The 20,208-nt window shown below is 35.7% G+C and overlaps 1 protein-coding gene across 2 annotated transcripts in view; it reads left to right on the forward strand.

Moving 5' to 3' along the window:
- The window catches only part of AHCTF1 (AT-hook containing transcription factor 1), an 83,250-nt gene that overhangs the window by 52,111 nt on the left and 10,931 nt on the right, over positions 1 to 20,208 (forward strand). Inside the window, exons 22-32 of one of the 2 annotated variants that reach the window (XM_061160201.1) lie at positions 3,197 to 3,341; positions 3,422 to 3,553; positions 4,224 to 4,374; positions 5,799 to 5,949; positions 6,280 to 6,387; positions 9,792 to 9,984; positions 11,434 to 11,637; positions 12,311 to 12,725; positions 16,657 to 16,780; positions 18,722 to 18,816; positions 19,765 to 19,973. In XM_061160201.1, coding sequence (XP_061016184.1) covers positions 3,197 to 3,341; positions 3,422 to 3,553; positions 4,224 to 4,374; positions 5,799 to 5,949; positions 6,280 to 6,387; positions 9,792 to 9,984; positions 11,434 to 11,637; positions 12,311 to 12,725; positions 16,657 to 16,780; positions 18,722 to 18,816; positions 19,765 to 19,973 — 1,927 coding nt within the window. The remainder of the gene's footprint in view (positions 1 to 3,196; positions 3,342 to 3,421; positions 3,554 to 4,223; positions 4,375 to 5,798; positions 5,950 to 6,279; positions 6,388 to 9,791; positions 9,985 to 11,433; positions 11,638 to 12,310; positions 12,726 to 16,656; positions 16,781 to 18,721; positions 18,817 to 19,764; positions 19,974 to 20,208) is intronic. The other variant, XM_061160200.1, reaches the window with a different exon arrangement.

Below are 20,208 nucleotides of genomic sequence, written 5' to 3' on the forward strand. Positions count from 1 at the left end.
TGGAATTCTCCAGGCCAGAATACAGGAGTGGGTGTCTGTCTGCTTCTCCAGGTAATCTTCCCAATCCGGGGATTGAACCCAGGTCTCCCGCATTCTAGGCAGATTATCTACCATCTGAGTCACCAGGGAAGCCTATATGTATGTAGTCTGGGAGAAGAGGGGCAAGAATATGGTTCTTTTTGTTTTTTGAATAGTAAGATATTTACATGCTTTTTTCTAAAATTACAAAAGGATACACAATAAATTCCCAGCCTCCTAAGCTTCCTCACAGTACCCAAACAGTGTTAATAATCTCTAGTGTATCTTCCCTAAGACATTCTGGGACATACTGAACAAATGCACATGTATGTCGTTGCCACCCCTCCCCTGCTTTAAAAAATACATGCTATCATCCATCTGCAGTATATTTTTAAAAGTAATTTAGTTTGGAATTCATTTCCTGATAGTACATAAAGAGCTTCCTTATTTTAATTCATGATATTTCATTATGTGGATGTACCAGTATTTGTTTAACTCCCTTCGCTTAGAGAACATTTGGGTGGTTTTAGTCTTATGCCATTTCAAACACTGCTATATATGAGTAACCACCCATTTTACACAAGTGCAAATTTATTTTGTAAAATCCTGGGAGTGGAATTACTGGGTGAAAAGTGTAAGCGTTAGTCACTCAGTTGTGTCCAACTCCTTATGACCCCATGGACTCTAGCCCACCAGGTTTCCTCCGTCCAGGGAATTCTCCAGGCAAGAATACTGGAGTGGGTTGCCATTTCTTTCTCCAACTGGGTGAAAGGATATTTGCAGTTTTAATTTTGATATGGCATATTGCCTTCCATGTATGTCTAACTTTGTGTTATACCCTTTAGACAGACATTTATCCAGTTGGTTGGTGAAAATGGTAATGTGATTAGTCTTACTATAATAATAGTGAGACTTCTTTTTTTCATGAAGAGTTATTTTATGAAGTTAGATTTGCCAATGTTTTATGACTTTTTGTCTCTTCTATTTCAATATTATTTAATCCTCTCACTGTTTCTGTTACTACTTTGTGATTTTTGTTTTATCATTTAAGTTTTTGATGCAGCTGAAATTTATTTTGGTTCAAGCATTTTGTAAGAAGATTCCAGAATATGAAAAAGTAAAATAGTACTTATAGTACTATGAAAATTCTATACACCCATCCTACATCAGATTTAACAGATACAAGATTTTATTATACCCACTTCATCTATTTCTTTATATTAAAATTAATGATTAGATGTTCATTCATCTTTATTATCTATTTTTCTTTCTGTAGAAATGGTGTGCTCATTTTTAACACTCCCAGATTTTTGATTTAGGGGAAAAAACTCTCTCTCTCTTAGATACTCAGGTTATAACAACCACACTGTCATGCCTGTCCTGGTAGAAAAAGGAGTGCAAGGCAATTTCAGATGTAGATTTTTATGTAATACCCCTAAATGTTTTACTTATTTGCACTATTGTTTTTTATGAGTTTTGTAGAATATGTAAAATATTCTAGTCAAACAATAAAAATTTTAGGGTCCTGAACTGCCAACAGTGGGATTTGCTTCCCCAAGAAACTTTGTATCTACAGAAAGTTTGGGACAGTGCTGCTAAAATTTCCTCAGATGCATCTTCATTATGAATAGTAATTGATGTAACTTCGTTCATGTATTCTATGTTTTTTATGCATGTCAGTTATTTATTTACAAGTAGTTGTTTCGATTTTTGTGATCATTTCAATAAAAACTATAGTTAACCTTTTGGTAGGGGTGCTGTGCCTGGTCTTGTTGTGACTTGTGGGATCTGCTTCCCTGGCCAGGCATGGAACCTGGGCCTCCTGCACAGGAAATGCAGAGTCCTAGCCACGGGACTGTTAAAATCACAATTGCCTATTCACTTAAAGTTAGGAATGATGACTTTTTTTAGAAAATCATTCCTATCTACTTGCCATTTTTTATTCTACTCCTGCTTCTGCCTTGACACTTATCAGCCCTTCCAAAAATTCTACATGTGAAACTAATCATTGTTAATCTTAGTGTGTGTCTTTCAAGACATTTTGTTGTTTATATAAATACATAAAGATTTATAGGCTTTGTTTATTGGTTAACTTTAAGAAATTCTTATTATTCATGTTGTTTTAAGCTTATTTTTACTTATCAGTGTATCATGAGATATCATTGCTTCTTTTAATGACCTATTATTGCCCACAGAAGGTTGTTTCAGCAGCCCCACTTGTTTCTAAAACTGTCTGATTTGACCTAAGTTCTCCAATCAGATCTTGCTGTAGATAAGCCAGAATCTTCTTACTAAGATTCACTGAGCTAGGTCCTCCACTTTCCCGTAAACACAGCACGCTGTTTGTCTCTGCGTCTTTGCTCATTTTCTTTTCTACTCGTCTTATGCTCACTGTCACTTTCTTAAGAACCTCACTTGAATATTTCAGTTCTGTCCAGATCGCATTAGATTTTTGTCTTCTTGAACTCTTTTCAGATGATTCCTGCCTTCCGATGCCTGAACTTATAAATATTTTTCAACTTTAAAATGGTACAAAACAGTATGCATAAATGAAGTAGTAACCATACTTTGAATTTTGATCTTTTCCTAAGCTAAGTATATGCAGTGTGATTCTCTAATGCTGGGCATCAACAGTGAGCTGCAGCTCCCATTCACCCACATGATCACAAGAGTAGACAACTCATACACTGAAAACCATTCTCTAGCCAAACAAAATTCTGTTTCTTTATTTTCGGTGGAATAGTCGATAAATTACATGGAATAGTCAACATTTTATGATAAAGTATTTAAAGATGCCTTATTTTCTTTACTACTTCACAGTGATTAGTATTCAATAAAATTTTAAAGTACTTTTAAATAATATGTACATAGTATCTTTTGGGGCTTCCCAGATGGCTCACTGCTAAAGAATTCACCTGCCAGTGCAGGAGACACGAGTTTGATCCTTGGGTCAGAAAGATCCCCTGGAGGAGAAAATGGCAGCTCACTCCAATGTTCTTGCCTGGGAAATCCCACGGACGGAGGAGCCTTGCAGGCTACAGTCCATGTTGGTTGCAAAGAGTCGGACACGACTAAGATGCACGCACAAAGTATCTTTGGGATTCTTCAGGTGGATGTCTTGTTTTGAACATTTTAAATAGCTTTTCTAAAACTAAACTTTGATAAATATTGATTTCAGGTGCATGGTGGAGGCCTGGACTTTACTGCGACAGCATTCTAATAGGTTGAATATAGAGGAGCTGCTCAAGCACACATATGAAGTCTGTCAGGAGATGGGCTTAATGGAGGATTTACTGAAGCTACCATTCACAGACACTGAGCAGGTAATGATTTGTCAGTGTAAACTTACATCTGGAAACTCAGGATAAGTTAGTAGCTTACAAATCTATTTTGTTTTTTCTAGGAGTGTTTGGTGAGATTTTTACAGTCCAGCGCAAGTGTTCAGAATCATGAATTCCTTTTAGTTCACCATTTGCAGCGTGCCAATTATATTCCTGCCTTGAAGCTGAACCAGACTCTGAAGATTAATCTTATGGTACAGTTGAACTTGTTTTATTATGGGGGGACAAGAAAATAGGGAAAACAGATGACTTCATTATATAAGAGCTTTGTATAATCTTGAATTTAGAAAATCCTCACTTTATGTAGCAGAATTGACAAACAGGGTGTTGTTACTTATCCAGTTCTTTTTATATGTGCTATTTCTGTTTAGGTATCTGCCCACAGTCTTGCCAGACTAACTACTTTACGCACTCAGGGAAAATAGCAATTGGTAGAGGACAACAGTAGGAAATAAATAGTGCAAAAAGTATGGACTTCAGGGGTTGGACTAATTGTTCATTGGCTCTGCGTGCTTGGAACACACTCTGAACCTTGGTTTCCTTAATTGTAAAATGACAGTATCTTTTGTGAGGATGCACAGAGGTGTGTGTGATGGAACATGTTGCTTAGTAAATGAAAATCATTGCTTTTATTAGTTGTGAATAATCAAGGCTGGGAAGGAGAGACTTGGAATTTATTGATGGATAAGAATTGATGAAGCAGTTAGGTTGTGTGTATGATGTCTTTGGTTTGCAAGAATGGGTATGTAGAAAGGAGGAAGGTATTCTTGTGTATTCATAATTATATTTTAAATAGTAAATAATAGACATAGCGCCTGACATTTTTGAAGATTAAATTTTTACCAGTTATGTTATGTTCTATAGAATGATCGTGATCCTCGTTTGCGAGAGAGATCAGTGACTCGAAATTCTATAATAGACCAATATGGGAAAATTCTTCCTAGAGTCCAGCGAAAATTAGCCATTGAGCGAGCAAAGCCTTACCATCTGTCAGCATCATCAGTTTTTCGAGAAGGTAAGATTTCATTGAAAAATGTCCTAAAATATTGCACTAGAAAAGATACTGAATGATTATCTTCTGAAACCTTTGTTATCTTCTGTTTAGCTCAATTTTGCTTTGATTCATCACAGTGATGCTTTGTGGGTTTGTTTGTTTGTTTGTTTTACTGGTGATTCTACCCCAAGAAATCAAAAGCTTCCTTGGAACTTTTAAACTTTCTAGTTTATTTAGTACAGAGTGACAGAACTCTTGATTTCATTTGAAGACTACTAACTTTTATTTATTTATTTCATTTATTTTTATTGGAGGCTAATTACTTTACAATATTGTAATGGTTTTTGTCATACATTGACATGAATCAGCCATGGATTTACATGTGTTCCCCATCCTGATTCCCCCTCCCACCTCCCTCCCTCCCCCACCCCATCCCTCTGGGTCTTCCCAGTGCACCAGCCCTGAGCACTTGTCTCATGTATCCAACCAGGGCTGGCGATCTGTTTCACACTTGATAATATACATGTTTCAATGCTATTCTCTCAGATCATCCCACCCTCGCCTTCTCCCACAGAGTCCAAAAGTCTGTTCTGTACATCTGTGTCTCTTTTTCTGTCCTGCATATAGGGTTATTGTTACCATCTTTTAAAATTGCATATATATGCGTTAGTATACTGTATTGGTGTTTTATCTTTCTGGCTTACTTCACTCTGTATAATGGGCTCCAGTTTCATCCATCTCATTAGAACTGATTCAAATGAATTCTTTTTAACGGCTGAGTAATATTCCATTGTGTATATGTACCATAGCTTCCTTATCCATTCGTCTGCTGATGGGCATCTAGGTTGCTTCCATGTCCTGGCTATTATAAGCAGTGCTGCGATGAACATTGTGGGGCACGTGTCTCTTTCAGTTCTGGTTTCCTCGGTGTGTGTGCCCAGGAGTGGGATTGCTGGGTCATATGGCAGTTCTATTTCCAGTTTTTTAAGGAATCTCCACACTGTTCTCCATAGTGGCTGTACTAGTTTGCATTCCCACCAACAGTGTAAGAGGGTTCCCTTTTCTCCACACCCTCTCCAGCATTTATTGCTTGTAGACTTTTGGATAGCAGCCATTTCCGACTGGCGTGTAGTGGTACCTCATTGTGGTTTTGACTTGCATTTCTCTGATAATGAGTGATGTTGAGCATCTTTTCATGTGTTTGTTAGCCATCTGTATTTCTTCTTTGGAGAAATGGAAGACTACTAACTTTTAGAAAACATGTAGAATAATTATTTCACCATCTCCTAAAAGCCAAAACTGTTAAATTTCTGCATAGATATTGCTAAACCAAATGTAATTTTAACTACTCATGTTTTGTTTTCTCCAATTACTTTGCCGTATTAGTCTACTTTGAAATCCTGGTGTTAGAGATGAAATTAAATACTACCTTTTTTGTTTCACAGTTTCTAGACCAAAACCATTATCAGCAGTTCCAAAACAGGCTGTAACCGGGACTGTGTTAACAAGATCTACTTTCATCAATAATGTGTTATCTAAAATTGGAGAGATCTGGGCAAGTAATGAACCTGAAAGTAGCATCTCTGTCTACAATAGGTATGTTTTTCTTACACCTTTTACAACCATGCTACTTGCTAATCTTCCCTGGGTTGTCAGCTGCATTCATACACAATCCAGCCTGAGCGCTTATTAGTGTATATGGGAAAAATGTTTTGTGTTGTCTGCTTTTCTTGCAAGAAGAACATTCTTTATTCTTAAATTTGAAATCAGTTATGTTCATTGTTATTGTAAATAAGCAGAAATATACAAGGTAAAAAAAAGAAAGCCCCCTTCCCATCTAACCTCATCTTCTTAAAGTGTTTGTATTGATAATTTAGTCTTCTTTGTGATACATAATCAAAAGTTAAATTTTTATTTTCTCTTTAGTCCTAAAGTAGAGGAACCATCTCCTGTAGCATATTCTCTCCCAGATCCAGAGCTGCCTGAGGCATTTGTTGGAACACCAGTTACAAAGGCATCACAAAGAATTTCTAGGTAAGAATTTATTTAATCACTTTTAAAAGGCAGTGTTAGACAAGAATTACACTGATAAGATATTTGTCTTAATTTCACTTACTTCACTTAGTAATGGTATTCTCTAGGTTCATCCATGTTGCTTACAAATGGCAATATTTCATTCCTTTTTTTGACTAATTCCATTTTATATATATATGTATGTATATTATATGTATGTACATTATATATTTTTTAAGGAAGCTCCATTCTGTTTTCCATGGTGACTATACCAATTTACATTCCCACTAGCAGTGTAAGAGGGTTCCCTGTTCTCCATACACTCTTTAGCTTTTATTATTTGAAGACTTCTTGATGATAGTCTGACAAGTGTGAGATGATACTTAATAATTACACTATAATTTTAAAATTATCTTTAAAGTCTCCATAAATACTGTTTTAAATTCTTGAAGGAGTTTTTAATGCTTCCTTTAAAAAAAATAATTTAGGCAGTTTTATAGTAATTTTAAGGAATTTTACATCAGCTGATAATCTACTTAGAATTTTTGCTTAATGATTTCAGACTGCTTAAAGAAAAGCAAACTTTGTTATATTAAAATCATAAGCAAAATAAATTATTAACTTGTTTTCTTTAATCTCTCTGATTCAGACCCATGAATGAAGGCTGTTTTTTGTAAATCCCAGCTAATCTTGGTTGGCTTCTTAAAACTTACTCCTGTTTAACTGAGCCGACTAAAATGTTTTAAGTGGCTTTAGTACAGTAATACTTTTATTTTTTAAACCTATGGTTATTAGAAAAGTAAATAGTTAAATTGAAATTTTGCATCCAAGTTGGAACTGTGGTTGTTTACTTAAGAGCATTGGAGAGTGGAGAAGTGTTCATAATCATCAATAGCGGAGTACAAAAAGTATCTCTTAATGTAGTGATTCTTTCTCTTTAATAATATGACCATAATTGTTGAAAATTTTTGACTTCTTACAATTTATCTGTGACAAAATGACCTAATTTTGTGGAAATAGTTATGATACTAAGAATAAAGTTACTGAGAATAAGTTAATAACTTAAAAACAATTGGGCTCAACCCATTTGTAGTGTACATAATGGACATCTTTTCAAATCATGAAAGGATTTTCCCTTTTTTGGGTTAGATTTTGTTAAATTGAGGTTCTTTTCCTTTATTACCATAAGGAGATGGTGAGAAGGTTGCTTCTGACATGGTTTTTTTTACCAATAGTTTTGATATTTTCCCCACCAGTCACTTTTTCTCAGTTCCTTTGTACTTGCATAGGTCTGCAATTCAAGAAGGGAGAGATAATAAGTGTTCAGGCCTACTAATGGCCTAAGGACTATTATGAGAATCCTTTAAAGCCAGTGTTAACGCATATGGAATAGAGCTGATTGAGGTGTGAATATTTACCTTTTATAAAAATCATTCCACTTCTTGCTTCTATATTTGTCAAATTGGGTGTGCGTTAGTGTAAGTAAAATTTAATGGATTGTGGTTTAGCATGGATAATATCAATGGGCACTGAATATAATAAGGCTAAATGCCGTTTTTATGTAATTCATGTTTTGTATATGTGTATAATCTAAAATGCATTACTTACTTGGATCATGGTCAAAGAGTTGTTGAGGAAATAAAAGACCTAATGTGATATTTAACACTTTAGAAAACATTCAGAAAATTTTTTCTTGATATTGTAAGTATAACTTAAACACATCAAGTCTTGTTAGTATAAGAATTTTGCTTTTACTCAGTACGCATACCACTTGTTGCACAGACCTTGCTTTTGAGAAATAATCTTTCCTAAATAGGCACCTTAAACATAAAATTTCAGCCCAATGCAAGGCATTTAACAAAATACCTATTTCGGATAGCTCAATAAAAAAGTGAGCAAAAGATTACAAATATATAATTTGAATGCAAATGAAGTAGAGAAGGAAGGAAGAATCAGAAGACAATAGAGAAAGAAATGTCTAGCAACCAGATTGAATATTCTTGGTTTGCTAGAAATCTCAGAACTGTGCTTAGTACAGAATAACAAATGCAAAGATGCTGTATTTAGAGGAAGAAAATACTTCCTGTAAATATTTCCCCACCGTATAATAAGTTGTCTCGAAGCACCTATGATTTTGGTTGGTCTGCCATCTCTTATAGCAAAAATCTTGAACTTAAAGGATAGAATGGCAAAGAAGACATAGCAGCAAGAAATTATTATTTCTGGGCACCAGATGTATTTTTCTGGTTATTCTCAGTTGAAACACATAGGCATCTTGGGGTAGTGTTTTTGTTGCTAGGAATGTAGCCATAAAATAAACTATTAGGAAATTGGGACAGGAGTGACCATATGTTTATAAATGGTCCACAAAAATTGTAATCTGAAAATTTCACCTTCAAGTTTATTTGTTTGTAAATTAGGTTTTTAAGCTGTTTCGACTATGCATACTTAATACAAGTCATCAGTGAGATCATTTTTATCATTTGATAATGTCCAGGACACTGTAGGAAAAAAAAACTTTGAGTATAGTCCTGGGATTCTCTTTTGCTACTAACCTCATTAATTTGAGAAAATTAACATTTCCTTTGGCTGCTAAATGTAGTGATCAGAACCTTAAAGGTAAATAAACCAGTATTCATTATATACATTACATGTAGGTGAAAGGAATTTCTATGTTGATGAAAGTGAATTTCAGTGGCTTGCTAGGGAAGTGTTACTTTGTTTTCTTGAGTGCCTGAATCATTAACAGTTTGTCTTCATTTGAAAATAAATGCTTGGTACCTAGAGGGGCTCAGTAAATATTGGTTAAGGGAGGGAGGAAGGCTTCCTTTTGGGGGGTGGGGAGCATGATTGGAGAAGGAAATGGCACCCCACTCCAGTACGCTTGCCTGGAAAATCCCATGGATGGAGGAGCCTGGTAGGCTGCAGTCCATGGGATCGCGGAGAGTCCGGACACGACTGAGCGACTTTACTTTCACTTTTCACTTTCCTGCATTGGAGAAGGAAATGGCAACCCACTCCAGTGTTCTTGCCTGGAGAATCCCAGGGACAGAGGAGCCTGGTGGGCTGCCGTCTATGGGGTCGCACAGAGTCAGACACGACTGAAGCGACTTAGCAGCAGCAGCAGCAGGAGCATGATCAAATTGCTATTTAGGTTTCATAATTCTGTTTTTTCACTACTGAATGAATTAGTTCTGATTTTTGAATTCTCTTTTTTCACTACTGAATTAATTCTGATTTTTGAAACTAAGGGTGGCGTTACAGTAATATACTTGTCTGGATTTATATTTTCATATGGCTATCATATTTACCAGTGAATATAGAAGTTTGCATAATTAAATGGGATACTAATTCTTTTTGTTTCTTCAGTATAACTCAAATATGTTACCAGGATTTTTCTATTTATATGTATATTGTGATTACAGGCTGCTGGATTTGGTTGTTCATCCTGTCCCCCAGCCTTCTGAGTGTTTGGAGTTTATTCAGCAAAGCCCCACAAGGTCTCCTTGGTCCCTGGCATCTAGTTCATTGCCAATAAGTTCACAATTAAAAGGATCACGTCAGAATGCCTCCAGGGCTTCAGAATTACATTTACTTGAAACTCCTCTTGTTGTTAAGGTAAATATTATGTTACATATCTAGCATCCAGTGTTCATAGTGAAGCTAGGAAGTTCTTTACAAATAGCAGAGAGAAATAAAACTATTGATAATTGACATCTCTGGGTAATAGGGATTTTAAGCCTTTATTTTCCCTTTTTCTGTGGATGTTTCCAAAATGTTTACTGTATTATATATAAGCCTTTTTTCTTTGAAAAATGCTTTCATGTTCATGTGTTTTTTTTTTTCCTGATACCATTTTGCTATTCTTTCATCAAATGCTTTCTCATTCTTAACATTTTTTAAAGTTTTATTTTAAAATTCTAGCTCCTTCAGTAAAATTATAAAGTGTTACTCTTTCCTACTATCAGTAGGAAATTGCTTTTTCCTTCACCCTTTCTGATAAATTACTAGCAGAGAAACCACAGCTAAACTTGTGATGACAGGTGACAGTGGACTTTACCTTCCTGTTGGAAAGCCATTTTCACATATGTTGTCTGCAAGTTCCTTGTCCAGTATTCTGGATTGAGTCCCGGAACTTTTTACTTACTTTTTCCTTAATTGTTTCTGGATATCCAGCATTTAAAGTGAAGCCAAGGAATTCTTATTTTTCAAATTGGATAAAAAATACTTCAATAAATGCTCTTCCTAAAATAATTATTAAAAGAAATTGAAATGGTGGTTGCTAAGATTAAGTTCCTAATATTTAATATCCAGTATAGTATTTCTAACTTTTTTTCTTCTATTAAAAAAAATTCACATTTTATATTCTCTGCCATTAAGTTCAAATGAAATTAAATGAGGGAGTAATTTTGTACTTGCTACCAAAAAGAATCTGGAAAAAAATCAATATATTCTTATGATGGATCTAATGGAATTTAATAATTTAATAGGATCCAGTAATTTATTTACGAGTCCTTTAGAGGAGAGGTTAAGTGAGGAGATTGTTTTTGCTAACGAGTTCATCTGCTAATTATTTGTAATCATTGTAGTAAACCATCAGAGTTCTCATAAGTAATTCAGTTACTATTGGGTTCATGTAATGAAATTATATTTTTTCTAAAACATTCTTAAAGTCAGTCATTAATTTAGATTAGCTTGCTGTAATTAAACTAGGTTCTGTTCACACAGTATCATCTCTTTCACCTACTAAAGTTTTCTAAGCAATAGTTAAATAATTTATCTTATATCAGCACTTTATTTTTTAAGTTGAACTTAAACCTGGGAATAATCAAGGTTTAGAATGATTATAGATGCAATTTTATGTTTTATGCAAATTTACATTATAAATAGAAAGCTCCGAGTAGAATTTTATGTTTTCTTTCCAGTAATCTATAATACTTTTTATTATTGATGTTTTTATTGGAGATGAGAATTTAGTCACCATTGCCACTCATTTGGCTTTGTCTGTCCTTACGTAAGTGTCTTTTACAAGCGCTAATGGTGAATTCCATTTGCTCTGTGTCATAGAAAGCTAAGACTTTGGCTATGTCAGTTACTTCCTCTGGATTTGCCGAGTTCACTCCTCAATCCATCCTGAGGTCTGGTCTTCGAACAACACCTTTAGCATCTCCCTCTCTGTCGCCTGGAAGATCTCTTACTCCTCCTTTACGACTCAAGGAAACTAGAATTTCATTCATGGAAGAAGGCATAACCACGAAATGGACTGCTGGAGTAAGTTAGATAATAGTTGGAACAAAAGGACTTCTTAATAAGAATATATTAAGCTCCTATCAATGTAAATGATATCACTATAGATTTTTATATACAGTCTTGCAGATAGTCATAAAATCAGAAAACGTTAGTTCAGAGAGAAACTTTAGGTCCTTGGCTAAGCCAAACCTATCATTTACAGGTGAAGAAAATAGGGCTAGAAGCACCAAGTTAAATTGTCTATAACCACATAGTTATTTGATGGAAGAAATGGGACTGGAATTCAGATCCATGGTTGGTTTTGTTTGTTTGTTTTTAATATCTTTGTTTTTTAACCTGTATTGTACTGCTTCTCTTGGTAAGTTCCTAGTTTGTTGTCTGTTTGGGAGGGTATGTCTTTAGAGCTTCACTGTAGGTTAATAGGAACCCATTGGTGGTTATTGGGCATCTTGCCTATTCTGTATTTTAGTCTTTTGGAAGTACTGATCTATTACCAATTAGAGAATCATTAACAGTCATTAACTTTTAATCATCAGTCTGAGGAGAATGGATTTAGAGTAAGTAAATTTTGATGGAGAAAAGAATTTGGAGATAAACAGAACATGGAAAGGGTGGGTATGATTGGGATGGATAAGTTAGACTTAACTGATTTTTACTAGTAAAATTTTTTTTCTCCAAACTCTTTACTTAATAGACTATAGATGACAGCAAAACAAAAACATTTATTACTGCATCTTTACATAAATGTGGAGCTCCAGCAGAAACTGAATGGCTGAAGAACAAAGATAAGACAACATCTTTCCCCCTGGATAGCCCTGAAAAGGACCATCAAGAAATGGATGTCAGGCCACAGGATACAACTTCACAAAGTTTGGAGAAACTGGATGTGAGCGTAGAAAATAGCAATACTTCCACCAGATCAGACCAGACTACCTTAGAGTATCAGGATGCTCCATTACCAGAAGACTTTGAAGATATTTTGATAGCCTCTAAGTCAGTGAGCTCTTCCACTGAACTTGTTACTAATTTAACTGAACAGACTGAGAAGAACAGTGATAAAGATACATTTGAACCAGGAGTAACTCCTCCAGAGCCAGAGAAACAAATGGGTAAGGACTCATCCCAGATATTCAAAATGGCCATTGATATCCTTCAGTAAAATTTGTAATAGAAGTTTTTCTACCATAAGAAAAGCAACAGGGTTAAATAATTACATGATCATAGCACAGTAGGTTCTAGCCATAGTACACATATCTTATTCTTTCTACTTTTACAAACTTTCATTCTAAGTATGTATGAGGTTTGAGGAGAGGGGAACTTAATGTGTGTTCTGTTTTCATTTGGAAATGAAATTTAGAAAAGAACAGTAATGATTAAGGAAGCAGTGTCAAATATCAGTGTGACTTAAGGTCTTCCTATAGTTATGAGAAATAATACTACTACCTTTAGAGACTAGATTAACTTACCCATCCAGCAGCCTCAACTTTCTAGAAAGCTGCTCAGAAAACAGGAAGTTCATTCTACTCTCCATCCCTACCTCCAAAATAATCACTAGAAAGTGAAAATAAATGTCCAAAGACCCATGAATTTATTGTCTGTATATTCATTTATCAAAAAATGTTTGAGCCCCTAATCTTGTGCAATGGACAGGGTCCTGCTTTGTGTGTGTTAGGTATTAAGGATAAATAAAGTAGAAGATAAAGAATAAAAATGCGCTAGATGCTAAGGATAAACTTAAGTAGAGGTGGCACTTGCCTGCATGTAATGTAAAGTCTAGTGAGTGAGTGATAGTTGCTCAGTCATGCCTGACTCTTTGTTACCCCATGGACTGTAGCCTGCCAGGCTCCTCTGTCCATGGAATTATCCAGGTAAGATTACTGGAGTGGATTGTGGATTATATCAAACAAGTGTGTGCAATGCAGTTTGATAAATGCTATGCTGGGAGATACAGTAGGAACGAGTGGAACACAAGAAAGGGGAGAGACTTTGCTTAGAATTGGTGGATCAGAAAACTTAGTCTATTTTTATCTTTCTTACTCCTGCACAGGTTTAACAAGCTTATTTAAAGATAATTCCTATCTTTAAATCTGTAAAACCAGTGTAAAAATGTGTGTCATAGTGATTTCTTTGGGAAAATATTTTCTGCCTAGGCTGAACTAGGGTTTCTTAAAATGTGAATCCAGTGAAGTTGGGGTTAATGTTGTTTTCATTTAGTAAACATACACATTATTAATTGCTCTAAGAATTACAGTTCAGTTCAGTTCAGTTGCTCAGTTGTGTCCTACTGTTTGTGACCACATGGACTGTGGCACACCAGGCCTCCCTGTCCATCACCAACTCCCAGAGGCTACTCAAACTCATGTCCATTGAGTCAGTGATGCCATCCAGCCATTTCATCCTCTGTTATCCCCTTCTCCTCCTGCCTTCAGTATTTCCTAGCATCAGGGTCTTTTCAAATGAGTCAATTCTTCACATCAGGTGGCCAGAGTATTAGAGTTTCAGCTTCAGCATCAGTCCTTCCAATGAATATTAAGGACTGATTTCCTTCAGGATTGACTGGTTGGATCTCCTTGCACTCCAAGGGACTCTCAAGAGTCTTCGCCAACAGCATAGTTCAAAAGCATCAATTCTTCAGCGCCTAGCTTTCTTTATAGTCCAACTCTTATATCCATACATGACAACTGGAAAAACCATAGCTTTGACCTAGACGGATCTTTGTTGGCAAAGGCATGTCTCTGTTTTTTAATATGCTATCTAGGTTGGTCATAACTTTTCTTCCAAGGAGCAAGCGTCTTTTAATTTCATGGCTGCAGTCACCATCTGCAGTCATTTTGGAGCCCCCAAAAATAAAGTTTCTCACTGTTTCCACTGTTTCCCCATCTATTTCCCATGAAGTGATGGGACCAGATGCCATGATCTTAGTTTTCTGAATGTTGAGCTTTAAGCCAATTTCTTCTGTCTCCTCTTTCACTTTCATCAAGAGGCTCTTTAGTTCTTCTTCACTTTCTGCCATAAGCGTGGTGTCATCTGCATATCTGAGGTTATTTATATTTCTCCCGGCAGTCTTGAGTCCAGCTTATGCTTCATCCAGCCCAGCATTTCTCATGATGTATTCTGCATGTAAGTTAAATAAGCAGGGTGACAACATACAGCCTCGACATACTCCTTTTCCTATTTGGAACCAGTCTGTTGTTCCATGTCCACTTCTAACTGATGCTTCCTGACCTGCATACAGATTTCTTAAGAGGCAGATCAGGTGGTCTGGTATTCCCATCTCATTTTCCAGAGTTTGTTGTGGTCCACACAGTCAAAGGCTTTGGCACAGTTAATAAAGCAGCAATAGATGTTTTTCTGGAACTCTCTTGCTTTTTCAATGATCCAGTGGATGTTGGCAATTTGATCTCTGGGTCCTCTCCCTTTTCTAAATCCAACTTGGAACATCTGCAAATTCACAGTTCACATACTATTGAAGCTTGGCTTGGAGAATTTTGAGCATCACTTTACTAGTGTGTGAGATGAGTGCAGTTGTGTGGTAGTTTGAGCATTCTTTGACATTGCCTTTTTTTGGGATCGGAATGAGAACTGACCTTTTCCAGTCCTGTGGCCACTGCTGAGTTTTCCAAATTTGCTGGTATATTGAGTGAAGCACTTTCACAGCATCATCTTTTAGGATTTGAAATAGCTCAACTGGAATTCCATCACCTTCACTAGCTTTGTTCATAGTGATGCTTCCTAAGGCCCACTTGACTTTGCATCCAGGATGTCTGGCTCTAGGTTGGTGATCCCACCATCATGATTATCTGGGTCTTGAAGGTGATTTTTGTATAGTTCTTCTGTGTATTCTTGCCACCTCTTCTTGATATCTTCTACTTCTGTTAGCCATACCATTTCTGTCCTTTATTTAGCCCATCTTTGCATGAAATGTTTCCTTGGTATCTCTAATTTTAGAGTTCTCTAGTGTTTCCCATTCTGTTGTTTTCCTCTATTTCTTTGCATTGATCACTGAGGAAGTCTTTCTTATCTCTCCTTGCTATTCTTTGGAACTCTGCATTCAAATAGGTATACCTTTCCTTTTCTCCTTTGCCTTTTGTTTCTCTTCTATTCACAGCTATTTGTAAGGCCTCCTCAGACAACCATTTTGCCTTTTTGCATTTCTTTTCCTTGGTGATGGTCTTGATCCCTGCCTCCTGTACAGTGTCATGAAATTCCGTCCATAGTTCTTCAGGCACCCTATCAGATCTAATTCCTTGAATCTATTTGTCACTTCCACTGTATAATTGTAATCTTAAGAATTTAGGACTGTCTTTATAAATAACATATCTTTAGAAGTTCACATACGCTTTTAATGTGCTGTGTTCCACTAAAATATTTGAATGGTAATTGTTTGATGAGGATGTTATTGGCAGTATTTTCACTCAGTTCAGTTGTTCAGTCATGTCTGACTCTTTGCAACCCCATGGACCTCCAGCACGCCAGTATTGAGTAGCATGGAGGCTACTCCATACTCAAACTCATTGAGTCAGTAATGCCATCCATCCGTCTCATCCTCTATCATCCCCTTCTCCTACTTTCAATCTTTCCCAGCTTCTAGGTCTTTTCAGATGAGTCAGTTCTTCACATCAGATGGCCACAGTATTGGAGCTTCAGCTTCAGCATCAGTCCTTCCAGTGAATATAGTATTTTCATTGATTAGTCCTAAAATGATGAGGCAGTCTCAAATAGACCATTTTTATTGTTTTGTGGGGGGTATTATATAGCACAGACTTTAGAGTGAAATCAGCTAGATTTGAATCTTACTAGCTCAGCTAGTTACTAACCCGTTAAGCCAAAAGTATTAGTTACAGATGAAAGAGGGGGTTGGGGTGGGGTTTGGCCTAGGCTCAGAGAATTAGAAGGGACTGGTAGTCTGTTGCCAAAGGAATAAACTAAAAGTATGCAAAAAAGCAGACCCAACAACTTATTAAAAAGTAATAAACCAAGACTGGCAGTAATTGCTAAACATTTAGTAAATATATATGTTCTTAACTGTATTATTTACAGGCACCTTAGAAGATGCAGAAACAAAGAATGGCTTAGTTGTGGAGGGTGTACTTTCGGAATTAAATCACTTAAGCCCCATTCAAGGAGTTGAAGCTTCTCTTTGTGTACCTTCAGTCTGTGAAGAGTAAGTTTATAGAGAAAATTTCAAATATTGATAAAGTTTAATGAAGCTGTGAAACAGTAGTAAATATTGGTATTTGTTCCATGCATAGAGTAGCTCTTATTTAGATCTTTGTCTTTGTTATTTCCATTTTGGTACTGTATCTGTCTTATAAGAAATTCATTTGTACAGTTCAGTGTTATTTAGTAGTTATTATGAAATGATACCAGATGTTTCCTAAACATATAGAGACTTGATAAATTGAGGCAGAACTCTTTAGATCACCAAAGAATATGATTTTTGTTGAAAAACAAAGGTTTCGCTTACAGCCACACATTCTTCCATGCTCTCCTGCTTTTGGTGGTCTCAGAGCAATCCGGTATGTATCCTGTAGCACCAAGGCAGATCATAAGGGAGATGGTTCAGAGGCAGTATTGATCCTTGCCATTTGGTTGCTACAAGACTCAAGTTAGAAGTTATTGTTTTTCAGTGATAGCTTGAACTATTATGCTCCCAGTTCTTCAGTTTCATTTAGCACTTACACATTCAGCCAGTATACTAGGTGATGTAGGACAATGCTACTTAAAGTGTGTACTAGTAAAGTTGATGCCAGTTACTGAAGACTTTTCGGTCTGCAACAAGATAGCAGCTTCTATTAAAATACTTATCAGTCGCCTTTTTGGAAGTTAGCTGAACTAATCATTGAGGTGATTGATTGACCTTCTGGCATAAACTCCTTATCTCATTGCAAGACTGGACACATTGTGTATCAGCACTTTGGAGAAATGAATGCTGTTGTAGAGAATACAATGAAAAGTTGCAGCTTCAATTGTCAAGAAGTTGTAAGGATATAATTTACTAAAATTAACCCACATAAAACATGACAATTTAAGATACTGTAAATGCTTCACTGTAAGTTCTGAGAGTGATTTCACAGACCACCCATAAAAAAATCAGTATTATAATCATCACCTCTCATACATTGAACTCAGTCATATTCTTCACTTCTGAGAGTGAAATCGTGGTAACTGCAGTCTTTGCCAGTCCTTCATGGAAAAGGAGGGAGAAAATAGTATGAAAGGATCATCAAGATTGTTGTTTAATCTAAGGTTTTAAATTTTTTAATGAAAATTAGTATAAATTATAATGGTTTCAGTGGATTACAGCAACAACAAATCAAAAAGCAGTCACTTGATCAGAAACTTGGCATTCATCAGTGACAATCTAGACAAATATTCAACATTTTGGTGAGCTGGTTCGTTTTTAAATGTAAACTTATTTTGTTGTTGGTTCTTGGTTATCCTTACTGTAAACATTGTGATTGAGATAAGTCTTACAAATATACCTATAAATAAATGTGTACATATTCCAAATGCATACTTTTTCTTGAACTTTATAATTTAATTGTCCCATTTAAAAAATCAGCATGCTTTAGTTGTCTTCAGGGGAAGGCCACCTCAGAATGCAAAGGGACCACTGTCAACATCTTCCTAGAACTTTTGTCAAGTAGATTAATAGAGGTCACATTGGTCTCCCATTCTGAGTCATTTATCATACTTTTTCCAGTTGGCCTTAAGATATTGAATCTACTGAGTATATAGGGAAAATGTCCATAATATTTGATGAATTTATTTGAAGAACGTGGCCACTGATAATTAAAAATTAACATCTGTGTAATTTATACTGACCATCATTTTAAAATCATTTTATTTGTAGTTTAAGGTTATGCCATTGTTTTCAACAAAGTAAAATATTAGAAAATAAGAAAAACAAATACAATATTACTTGTTTCTGAATTCACTTGTAAATTACATAATATTATTCAGAATGAACTTGCATTGTATATTCTCTGAACCTTGGTTTTCATCAGTAGAGGGAAAAGTAAGAGTTGGGGCAGGGTTAAAGCAGGTCAGAGCAGATGGGATCTTCTTAAACACTGAAGTATATATGTTTCTGTTCCTGAAGGGAACTCACCGGGAAGTCCACAGAACCTGTTTTAGACGAAGGACTGGTCTCTGTTGAAACCTGTACCTCTGCAATTAGAGCAGGTAACAATAAATGTATGTATTATTTTGACTTCAGAATCATTTCATTTTAGTGTTTTGTCTAAAGAGTGTTCTATTCTTAGGGCAAAAGAATCTGGATAACAGTCCAGACTGTTACCTGTTATGCCTCTCCAGTTGTTTCCCTAGCTAAAAATAGAATTCTGAGGAAGCGTGTCAGCTATCAGAGCAGTTGGTTGCTTATAAAACACTCTGTAGTTCTAACGGTAGAAGTCTTAGAATGGTTTTTGTGGACATGTTTAAAGAGGAAAAAAGTAAATTACCAGTCCCCACCCAAGACTGTATACCTGTTTTTTGACCTTCTGGGTTTCAGGTATCTACACAGGGTTACTTCCATATTTATTCTGTGTTTGTGATAACTTACAGCCAAGATTGGCTTATTGTTATTAGAAAATAATCACAAACGTCTGAATTTGCTCCAGGGAAGATTAACAGATGTATGGAATTCATTTGACTTTTTTTTCCCCCAGTGAATTTTCCTTCCTTCCGTTTTTTTTTGAGTGTCTCCTCTCAGTTAGACACTGGCTTTTCAGAGATGAGTTTGTTTTGCTAATTCATTTCTGCAGTGAATGTTACTGTTTTTACATCTTTGCACGTTCTGTGTCAGTGTTTCTTCAACATAGATTCCCAAGCATGGCCTTGCTAGGTCAACAGGTGTGCACAGGTTTTTAATATTTTATTGTTTATATTTTATCTTTTTGAAAAGCAAATATGTATTGTCTAACCTGAGTGAGTGGATTCTGATGAAGGAGGAGTATTGTATAGATCCCCGTAGGCTTTTCCTCTTCGAAGATGTTAGAAATGTTTTGACGCTCTTGACAGTTGTTCAAGGAAACATTAAGTGCAATGCAGCCTTTCCCCTTCTGTTTGCTTCCCCAATTGTGTATATATCTCTTTTTTGTTTAGCTTAAACCGTGGAAGATTAACTCTCATTTTTTTTTTCAGCCGTGGCCGAAGTCCCTGGTGATAGTGAAAGATCTCGACCTGTTACCTCTGAAAGCCCTATGGTTTCTGAACATAGACTTGACCAGGAAGTAGAGTTGAACTTAAAAGAAGATCATGAAATAGAAGTTGATGTACTAAAAGCAAGTGTTGACTTACCAGAAGACAAGCCTCCAATTTCTGATGATCCTCCTGATACTCAAGAAATTCATGTAAAAAAAATAATTTTTTATTTCTTTTTTAGTCTTTCAGTGTTGGTTTAGTTAGGTTTCAAACCATAGCTCTAATATAATGTATTCATGTATTTCACTACTATATAGAAATCCCTTTATAAAAATCTGTGTTTGAGAAAGTATATAAAATACATCATCCTTTAAGAAATTGGTTTCATGAAAACCAAAAGACTATGTTAAAGAAGTGACAGTTTTAGTAATTTTCACTCAGTAT

Source organism: Dama dama, chromosome 14, assembly GCF_033118175.1.
Source record: "Dama dama isolate Ldn47 chromosome 14, ASM3311817v1, whole genome shotgun sequence".
NCBI classification, from domain to species: Eukaryota; Metazoa; Chordata; class Mammalia; order Artiodactyla; family Cervidae; genus Dama; species Dama dama.